This window comes from Hylobates moloch, unplaced genomic scaffold, assembly GCF_009828535.3.
Source record: "Hylobates moloch isolate HMO894 unplaced genomic scaffold, HMol_V3 SCAFFOLD_21, whole genome shotgun sequence".
NCBI classification, from domain to species: Eukaryota; Metazoa; Chordata; class Mammalia; order Primates; family Hylobatidae; genus Hylobates; species Hylobates moloch.
The window spans coordinates 26,075,664-26,086,180 of record NW_026652296.1 but is presented as its reverse complement, the minus strand read 5'-3'; the positions used below and the strand labels follow the sequence as shown (position 1 = coordinate 26,086,180).

The 10,517-nt window shown below is 43.8% G+C and overlaps 1 protein-coding gene across 6 annotated transcripts in view; it reads right to left on the bottom strand.

Annotated features, from left to right (window-relative positions):
- Positions 1-10,517, bottom strand: part of NCOA6 (nuclear receptor coactivator 6) — a 114,375-nt gene continuing 103,858 nt past the window's right edge. For 5 of the 6 annotated variants that reach the window (XM_032143249.2, XM_058433268.1, XM_032143251.2 and 2 more), the window contains one exon: positions 1-607. In XM_032143249.2, the coding sequence (XP_031999140.1) occupies positions 564-607 (44 nt within the window). In that variant the 3' untranslated portion in view covers positions 1-563. The remainder of the gene's footprint in view (positions 608-10,517) is intronic. The other variant, XM_032143253.2, reaches the window with a different exon arrangement.

Genomic DNA, 10,517 nt, shown 5'->3' with positions numbered 1-10,517 from the left:
CTTATCCCCCCAAAATCCCTTACCAATAACATAACTTTATGTTCTATGACAATGACATTTATTTAACACATTATTTCACATTGTACAAATCCTTAGATTCTCTTTATTCACTGGTCCATTTCTACAACAAATACATCCAAAACACTATATCATAAAATTATTTACAACATTTCCAAATGAGAAGATTGCTTTTGCCCCCACTACTGCTATTCACACATAGTACTTCCACGGCACAATACATCATTAGGAGATCTAAAAATGCTCACCCTGTACTCTAGGCTGCTTAGGAAATGTGAAAACTAATAACATTTATAATGGCATTAGCTCCTTTCAATACAAGACAACATTTTAGAAACCTTGAACTTCAACTCGCAACACCAAAAGGGCTCAACAATCCTGCTTTCCCCATTGCACTTTATGAAACAGGTTGCAGGGACTAGGAAAAGGGCCACATTATTAAAATTACTAACTGTACAGAAATTGATTTAAAAAAGTCACAGCTCAAAATTGCTTTTTGTAAAAGTCACACACATTTACAAGTATCAAGTCGCCGTCCTGCTTGTTTACTTGGATTTTCTTCGCTTGGATTGCACCGCACTGGTTATGTCTGTGGGGGAAAGAAAGGACATGTTCAGTGGAGGTAACTCTTTACAGCAGTGCCCTTTAGACAGTCCACAACAAGCAGGGTAGACCTAAGGGGAGCCCTGCTCAGCTCGGAATCTTTCTAAGGGGTGCTCTGAAGGGAGAGAGTCACAGGCTTTGCTTATGTGGGAAGAGGGTGTGGTCCTGCATTGGGCAGAATTGGGGGAATGTGACAAAGGTGGTGGGCAATGAAGCACACTGACTAGAGAAAGTGCAGGGTGGAGAGAGCCTGTGTAGCTGGGCAATTCACCGTTTCCCTCACCAGTTCTCATCATAAAACGAAGTGTGAATAGACAGATTGACAATGCTTTTGGTGAGAAATCAACGGGTAATGCCATAAGCAAATGAGTAAATTGTGTTAGAGTGCAAAAAAAAAACCCGCCTTGGGATCCCTTTTGGAGCCAAGCTATTGTTTCACAGTAAGGAACCATTTTTGTCATGCTATAGTCAAGGTCTAAACAACATGACCATTGGGCCTTCGTCAATGAGTGTCCACTATGGCCCAGCCAGTTATATCAAGACTGTGGAAGGCTGGGCGTGGTGGCTCACGCCTGTAATCCCAGCACTTTGGGAGGCTGAGTCGGGCGGATTGCCTGAGGTGAGGAGTTGGAGACTAGTTTGGTCAACATGGCGAAACCCTGTCTCTACTAAAAATACATGAAAATTAGCCAGGCGTGGTGGCGTGCGCCTTAATCTCAGCTACTCAGGAGGCTGAGGCAGGGGAACTGCTTGAACCAGGGAGGTGAAGGTTGCAGTAAGCCAAGATCCCACCACTGTACTGCAGCCTGGGCGACAGAGCGAGACTCCATCTCAAAAAATAAAAATAAATAAATAAATAGACTGTGGATATATACAGTCATGAATGCAATTCAGAACAAGCAATGGCCTGCTCTGAGCCCAAGTGAGCCTGAGGGCTTCATGGAAGAGGTGGGAACTGAGTGATTTACACACAGAATGACAGTGACATAAAGGGAAATGACTATGTTTTGATTCCTTTAGTTTCTCTTGTACTATCAGTGTCTTGTCTTAATCTTATGCCAGACTTAAACCATGTTTCTTAAAAACGTTTTGGCCAGGTGTGATGGCTCACCCCTGTAATTCCAACACTTTGGAAGACTGAGGCAGGAGGCTCACTTGAGCCCAGAAGTTTTGAGGCCAGCCTGGGCAAGATGGTGAGAACCCATCTCTACAAAAGAAAAGAATTAGTTGGGCGTGGTGGCACATGCCTGTAGTCCCAGCTATTCAGGAGACCAAGGTGGGAGGATCGCTTGAGCCCAGGAGTTCGTGGCTGAAGGAGTTCAAGGCTGAAGTGAGCTATGTTCATGCCACTGTACTCCAGCCTGGGTGACAGAGACCCTGTCTCTATTAAAAAAAAAAAAAAAAAAATTCTACACAAAGTTATGGCAGAGTACAGTGAATAGCTTGAAGTTCTCCAAAGGTAAACACTTCTTTAGAATCTCACATTGACTTCAAAAGGTCACCTTTATTTCATATTCCGGTTTTAATATGAAAATAATGTTCTAAAATTACTTCTCATCAAGGAGAAAAAAAATGCTTCTAATATATCAATACAAAAGATGAATCAGATTTACCCATTTCTGGTAACTAGGCTGAATTTTCTGATACTGCATGTTAGGTTGTATTCAAGGCAAATTTTCCTTTGTCTTTTGTATCATAATATTTTGTGAACCCAGACTCTAATAAATATGTAGATTGTAAGGAAAAATTTTACTACTCTGTTAGCTAAGGTGACTGCTAAGAAGTGAGGCCTAGGCCAGGTGCGGTGGCTCATGCCTGTAATCCCAGCACTTTGGGAGGCCGAGGCGGGCGGATCACGAGGTCAGGAGATCGAGACCACGGTGAAACCCTGTCTCTACTAAAAATACAAAAATTAGCCAGGTGTGGTGGCGGGCGCCTGTAGTCCCAGCTACTCAGAGAGGCTGAGGCAGAAGAATGGCGTGAACCCGGGAGGCGGAGCTTGCAGTGAGCCGAGATTGCGCCACCGCACTCCAGCCTGGGCGACAGAGCGAGACTCCGTCTCAAAAAAAAAAAAATAAAAATAAATAAATAAATAAATAAAAAGCAGTGAGGTCTAGATGAATTTCCAAGAGGTGCCCAGTACAGTAATTTCATTCAGGCCTCTGTTGGTGGAAATTTCAGTATGTTTGTCTTCTCAAAGGTCATGTTTTTTTTGTGCCATGTGGTAGAATCAGTCTTCCTGATTTACTCATTAGTCTTTTACTAATCAGAAGACAGTTAATCTGCTGGGATGTTAATAATGGTATTCTTTATTTTAATTCATGTAAATTAAGAGTCTCACACAGCCCACATAACTCCCTAAAATCAACTCTTTAGGTCCAAATCTCAAGCTTTATTTTCACTGCAGCAGATTTGTCATTTGCAGTAAAAATAGAGTTTTTGTCTTAACAATGTTCATCCTCAGAAAAACATTCATTAATTAGGTCAACTTTGGAAGCTTTTCCCTTGTTGTGATATGAAGGATCAAGTGGTATGTCTGAGAAACATATGTGGCTGGGAAAAGAAGTGGGTAGTGGGGTGTGGGGGAGAAGATCCCCCTCCTTCCTTGCTTGTTCCCATTTGTCACTGCTCCGAAGCACCCAATGAACTGGCAGGTTGCCTCTGAGCATGAATCAATGAGTGGGGTCAGGAATAAACAAATGACTTGTGCTAGAAACTGCAAAAAAACCACAAACACACCATTAAAAACCCTCATCTTTTGGATACTGTGGTTGGTGGGGAGAAGGATGTACTTTCATACTTCCATGAGGAAAAAAATAAATTTTAAACTGAGTTTGAAGTCTCTATCACCTTCCCTGGATAAATCCAGTCAATCTGAGACATAGAGCAAACCTCAGACTCAACATGTCTAAAACCAAACTTGGGATTTTCACCTCCAACAGTGAGGTCCTTTGCCACTGTTCCCCATCATGTCTGAAAAAAAATCTGTCTGAAAAAAACATTTTTTTTTTTTTTTTTTTTTTGAGACGGAGTCTCGCTCTGTCACCCAGGCTGGAGTGCAGTGGCGCAATCTTGGCTCACTGCAAGCTCTGCCTCCCGGGTTCACACCATTCTCCTGCCTCAGCCTCTCCGAGTAGCTGGGACTACAGGCGCCCGCCACCACGCCTGGCTAATTTTTTTGTATTTTTAGTAGAGACAGGGTTTCACCGTGGTCTCGATCTCCTGACCTCGTGATCCGCCTACCTCGGCCTCCCAAAGTGCTGGGATTACAAGCATGAGCCACCGCACCCGGCCAGAAAAAAACATTTTTTGATGAGTTATTTTGTTTTGGTAGTCGATTTTATACTCTCTCCAAAATGCTACCACTTTTACTACTCTAATGAATAGGCAAATTACCTTTTTTTTTTTTTGAGATGGAGTCTTGCAAATTACTTTTTTTTTTTTTTTTTGAGACAATCTTGCACTGTCACCCAGGCTGGAGTGCAGTGGTGCGACCTGAACTCACTGCAACCTCCACCCCCTGGGTTCAGGCAATTCTCCTGCCTCAGCCTCCCTAGTAGCTGGCATTACAGGCATGCACTACCACGCCCAACTAATGCTTGTATTTTTAGTACAGATGGGGTTTCGCCATGTTGGCCAGGCTGATCTCAAATTCCTCAACTCAACTGATCTGCCCGCCTTGGCCTCCCCAGAGCGTTGGGATTACAGAAGTGAGCCACTGAGCCTGGCCACAGATTAAGGTAAGAAATTCTAGGTAAGTGATGTAGAGGCTAATGATCCAGTCAGGGTGTACCTCAGACTGTGATTGGCACACTGTTCCTAAAGGCTGCCTGGCCTGACTGTGAACCTACCTTCAGTTTTTTAACCATCAGGGATTTTACAGAATTAGTGTCTCTTCACAGATAGACAAATAGTTCAAACTCTAGCAGTGTAGTCAGATCATTTATATCCATATCTTAGAACCAACTGGGTGATAAAGAACTGGGTCAATAATAGTCTTTTAGGTGACTATCCAACTATGTCACTGGGGGAACATTTAAATTTGTAACCTAACAAAGGGATCTGTTTTTCAGCCTGGTTGCCTCATTTTGACCTTAAGCAAATTTGACCAAATCTACAGTACAAGGCTCTACTTAATCCTCTAGTATGTGACCTCTACCATCCAAGGAGCTTTAGAAATGGACTTTGGCCTTGCTCACATCATTGTGCCTTTCACTGTACTATTTCTACCCGAGACATCTAACTGTAAAAAATTCTGGAAATCGGCGAGATGTGGTGGTTTACACCTTGTAATCCCAGCACTTTGATTAGCAGAGGTGGGCAGATCACTTGAGGTCAGGAGTTCAAGACCAGCCTGGTCAACAAGGTGAAACCCCATCTCTTCTGAAAATACAAAAATTAGCTGGGCGTGGTGGTGCATGCCTGTAGTCCCAGCTATTCGGGAGGCTGAGCCAGGAGAATCACTTGAACCCAGGAGGCCAAGGTTGCAGTGAGCCTAGATCAAGTCACTGCACTCCAGCCTGGGTGACAGAGCAAGACTCTGTCTCAAAACAAACAAACAAACAAAAAAATTCTGGAAAATTTCCTTCACAATTTGCATGGTTGGTTTCTAAATGAAGCTACTAGAGTACAGTTTCAGGTGGTTACTCTTCAGGGTTTTCTCCCACAACATTATTAATGTATGTTCACTTGCATATCTACAATAATACTTCTGTTTTAATTCAGTATATCTTTATACCCTGTGTTTTTTTAGACAGTTGCTTCACTGGCTGTGGGTAGGGTGGGGCTATCACCTACTTTGTTGTCAGAGGGACACCCAGGGCTGCTGATAATTACAGATTACTCTGAACTTTCCTTAACATATTTTCCTGGTTCCAAACTTATGCTCTGAACTTCATGTTTTTAACTACCTTTTAAAAAAATAATTACCTTTTTCCCAGTGGAAAATATAACAAAAACTATTCTAAATGGAGGAGTAAATAATGATAAAGAAAGCTAGAAAAATCATTTGTGTTTTTGTGGCAAATTCACCATGTCAGGAAGGAGAACTACTCATTTGCATGTTTGTAAACAACACATCTGATCAGGTGCAATTTTAAAAAGTGATTTGTGGTAGCTAATTTTTGTGTAATTATAAGTGGCCCAACCAACCAAAACAATGGACCAAAGAATGACCAAAAACCATGTGGGCCTTCCTGAACTTGCCTAGAAATCATCCATCCCACCTGCTCTGATCTGGCAGTCTGGCAGGCCTTGGCCACCATGATGTAAGCAAATGGTTCTCGCAGCAGGAGCATGATTAATGTCACTGGTTCTCCAACAATACAAAAACAGCAACACTTTTAATTACAAACTGCTCATAGTGTTTCTCAGCTTCAGAGATTTTCATGAAAAACACAGAATGTCTCTGATTTTGTTTGCATATGATATATATGACCAAATTCTTACTAAATGCAAAAAGAAGCCCCCTTTCCCCCTCAAAACTTTACAAAGTGCTGATTCTGCAGGAAGATACTTCATTCATATTTCAGGTACCCAGCACTGCATATGTCCCCACATTTGAGGTGTATCCATTTTATAAACCAGCTTGATATTTGGTGATCACATTCTGGGTATGGGTTTAAATACAATCACAGTAAATTATTTTATAACTTGGTTCACATTTTTGGATACAATATACAGGCCAAAAATATGCATAATTATTCTTTAATTTGGCTCCAAGAGCTTTAATACTGAAAAACCAAAAGAGCTACAGTACTCATTTCTGATTTAAAAGGTAACTGTGATACTATGATATAAATTTTTTGGTTTTTGTCCCACATTCCTGGCTCACAGCTCCTATAACTCTTGTAATTTCCTAAGTGAGCAATCTTTTGTTAAAATATTTGGCCTTTTGCCCATGGTTCCTGAAACAGCTCTGAGGTTGAGTTGATCACAAATGGCCAACTCTTTTATCAATCATGCCTATGTAATGAAGCCCCACTAAAAACCCAAAAGGGACCTACCTCTCCTTCCCCTTCTTCACACACACACACACACACACACACACACACACACACACCGCAAAACCCACAAAAGGACTGAATTCAGGGGCTTCCCAGAAGGTGAACAAGAACACATCTACCTGCTAAGAGGGTGGTGCACCAACTCCACAGGGATGGAAGCTTCTACACTTGGGACCCATCCAGACCTTGCCCTATGTATCTCTTCATCTGGCTGTTCATTTCTATCCTTTAAAACAGTGGTCCCCAACCTTTTTGGCATGGACTGGGGTTTGGGGGGAGACGGTTTCAGGATGAAACTGTTCCACCTCAGATTATCAGGCATTAGTTAGATTCTCATACGGACCACGCAACCTAGATCCCTCGCATGCACAGTTTACAGTAGGGTTCACACTCCTATGAGAATCTAATGTCACCTCTGATTTGACAGGAGATGGAGCTCAGGCAGTAATGCTCGCTTGCCCACCACTCACCTCCTGCTGTGCGGCCCAGTTCCTAACAGGCCACAGACCACTACCAACCAGTCCATGGCCCGGGGATTGGGGACCACTGCTTTAAAATATCAGCAGGGCATAGTGGCTCACGCCTATAATCCCAGCACTTTGGGAGGCGGAGGTGGGAGGATCACTTGAGCCCAGGAGTTCTAGACCAGCCTGGGCAACATGGTGAGTCCTGTTTCTACAAAACATAAAGAATTTAGCTAGCCATGGTGGTATGTGCCTGTAGTCTCAATTACTCAGGAGGCTAAGGCAGGAGGCTTGCTTGAGCCCAAGAGTTTGAGGCTGCAGTGAGTGATGATAGTGTCATTGCACTCTAGCCTGGGTGACACAGTGAGACCCTGTCTCAAAAAAAAAAAAAAAAAAAAAGCTGGCTGGGCGTGGTGGCTCACGCCTGTAATCCCTGCACTTTGAGAGGCCGAGGCAGGTGGATCATTTGAGGTTAGGAGTTCGAGACCAGCCTGGCCAACATGGTGAAACCCTATCTCTACTAAAAATATAAAAATTAGCTGGGTGTGGTGGTACACGCCTGTAATCCCAGCTACTTGGGAGGCTGAGGCACAAGAATTGCTTGAACCTGGGAGGCAGAGGTTGCAATGACCCAAGATCACACCATTGCACTCCAGTCTAGGCGATGGAGTGAGACTCCATCTAAAAAATAAATAAATAAAAATAAAATAAAATAAAAGTAAAAATTAAAAAAAAACTTTCATATAGGAGGCCAATGTGGGAGGATCACTTGAGGCTAGGAGCTCAAGATCAACCTGGGCACACAGGGAGACTCCATCTCTACAAAAAAATTAAAAAATTAGCCCGGCATGGTGATGCACACCCGTAGTTCCAGCTACTTGGGAAGCTGAGGCAGAAGGATCATTTAAACTCAGGAGTTCAAGGTTGCAGTGAGCCATGATCATGCCACTGTACTCTAGCCTGGGTGACACAGTGAGAAGCTGTCTCAAATGAAAAAAAAAAAAAAAAGGCCAGGCACAGTGGCTCACACCAGTAATCCCAGCACTTTGGGAGGCCAAGGCAGGTGAATTAGTTGAGGTCAGAACTTCGAGACCAGCCTGGCCAACATGGCGAAACCCCATCTCTACTAAAAAAAATACACACACACCCACACACACAAATCAGCCAGGAATGGTGGTGCAAGCCTCTGTAATGCCAGCAACCTGGGATGTTGAGGCATAAGAATCGCTTGAACCTGGGAGGTGGAGGTTGCAGTGAGCCGAGATTGTGCCACTGCACTCCGGCCTGGGTGACAGAGTGAGACTTTGTCACAAAACAAAACAAAACAAAGCAAGAAAAAAAAGAAAGAAAAAGCTGTATAATAAACTGGTAAACATGTTTCCCTGAGTTCTATGAGCCACTCTAGCAAATTAACTGAACCTGGTTAGGAGGGGTTCATGGAAACTCCAATTTTTAGCCAGCTAGTCAGAAGCACAGGTAAAACAACCTGGGGCTTGCGCCTGGCATTGGAAGTGGGCAGCGGTCTTGTGGGACTGAGCCCTCAAACCTGTGGATCTGATACTATCTCCAGGCAGATAGTGTCAGAATTGAATTGGAGGACACCCAGCTGGTGTCTGAGACAGAACTGATGGCTTGCTTGATGTGTGGGGAAAAAAACACCTTACATCTGGTGTCAGAAGCGTGTTGTGAGAGTATAGCAGGAGAAACTGAGTCTGTTTTTCTACTCATACACAGTAACTTAACCAGGGACAGTTAGAGAATGATGGCCTGAGGTCTTGCGACTGGTGCGGATATCTATACATGACTGTGATTCCAGGGGCAGGCCAGAGCTATGCCAGTCTTTAGGGAGACACTTAGCACCCCTCCATGCAAGACCACAAAGCCTGAGAGTCATTATGGCCTCTTCTAAGCCAACTGCTAAGCCTCAAAGCAAGGATGTGCCAGGCATTCCAACATCACCACTGCCACCGTGGACTGTCGACAATGTTCAGTTTAAGTGTACAGGCTTACTCCCCATCCCCAACCCCCTTAAAAACAGGTTCTAGCTTTCCATCTCTTCTTGGCTGGTAGTTCTCTACAGAGCAGTTCTAGTTTGAGCATCTCTTCTTAACTGTCCCAGCTGCTGCTTAGATTCTTTCTGGTGCCCTGTAAATAACACCTTTAGTACCTTGAGGCTCTGGGCTGAGGTCAAGGTTCCAAAAATCTGCCATGTGACATCTCTAAAGGTCACCTTTTCCCCGCTTTAAAGGTAATTACATACCATATTCTATAGCCTAGAAGATCTTGCTCTTTTGGGAAAGTGAAAGGCTACAAGAACATGCAGAACTGAGGGGAAGCAGATTTTCCCACAGAACTCTAGGCATGTTCCCTTTTATGCTTTAAGTTTAGTACTTCAATTTACTGAAAAGTGTGCTCCCTTCCAAACTAGTTTCTGCCTAGAGATGATTCCCAGGGAGGAGGAATGAAGTTATTGGCTTCATGTCTCCATTAAGAGACCCTGACTGTGGCGTATACAGTATTCCTGGAAAAGAAAGAAGGCTCCTCTCACCTTTGCCCCTTAACTCTCCAGCAGGCTGAGTATGGTGACGGTACTTTGTACACCTCAATTTTACCTGTATATGACCTCTGGCCTATTCCCAGAGGCTCTTGTGAGGCATCGTGACATTCTTGCCTAGAGACATAACCTGCCAACAGCAGCTGAGTCCTCAGATCTATGTCTAGTGTCTAGTGTGGGTGCACCAGAATCTGCCTGGTCTTTAGGCTGGCATCCCAATGATACTTGACCGTTTCTCAGCAGTCCTGCTGATATCAGGTACTCAGCCAGGATCCCAGCTCTTACCTTACCCAAATTGAACTACTCAAGCTCAGCACATTTCCTAAGAGAATGATCTGGTCACTCCCTCCTCATTCTGATTCTTCAGGTCTCAGCTTAAATGTCATGTCATTTTTTTCCAGAAAGCATTCTCTGACCTGGCAGAAGAGCAAGGTATCCCAGCTATATGCTCTTATAGTGCCATGTAATTTTGCTATCATAGCATTTAACATTTAACACAGAGTATTAGAATTCGTCTTTCAACGTGGTGAAGACAGAGACTCTTTTTTTTTTTTTTTTTTTTTGAGATGGCGTCTCACTCTGTTGCCCAGGCTGGAACGCAATGACGCAATCTTGGCTCACTGCAACCTCCGCCTCCTGGATTCAAGCAATTCTCCTGCCTCAGCCTCCCGAGTAGCTGGGATTACAGGCGCCCACCACCACACTCAGCTAATTTCTGTATTTTGAGTAGAGACGGGGTTTCACCATGTTGGTCAGGCTGGTCTCGAACTCCTGACCTCAGGTGATTTACCTGCCTCGGCCAAAGTGCTGGGATTACAGGTGTGAGCCACCGCACGTGGCTGAGACTCTGTCTTTTCACTATTATAACCTCAG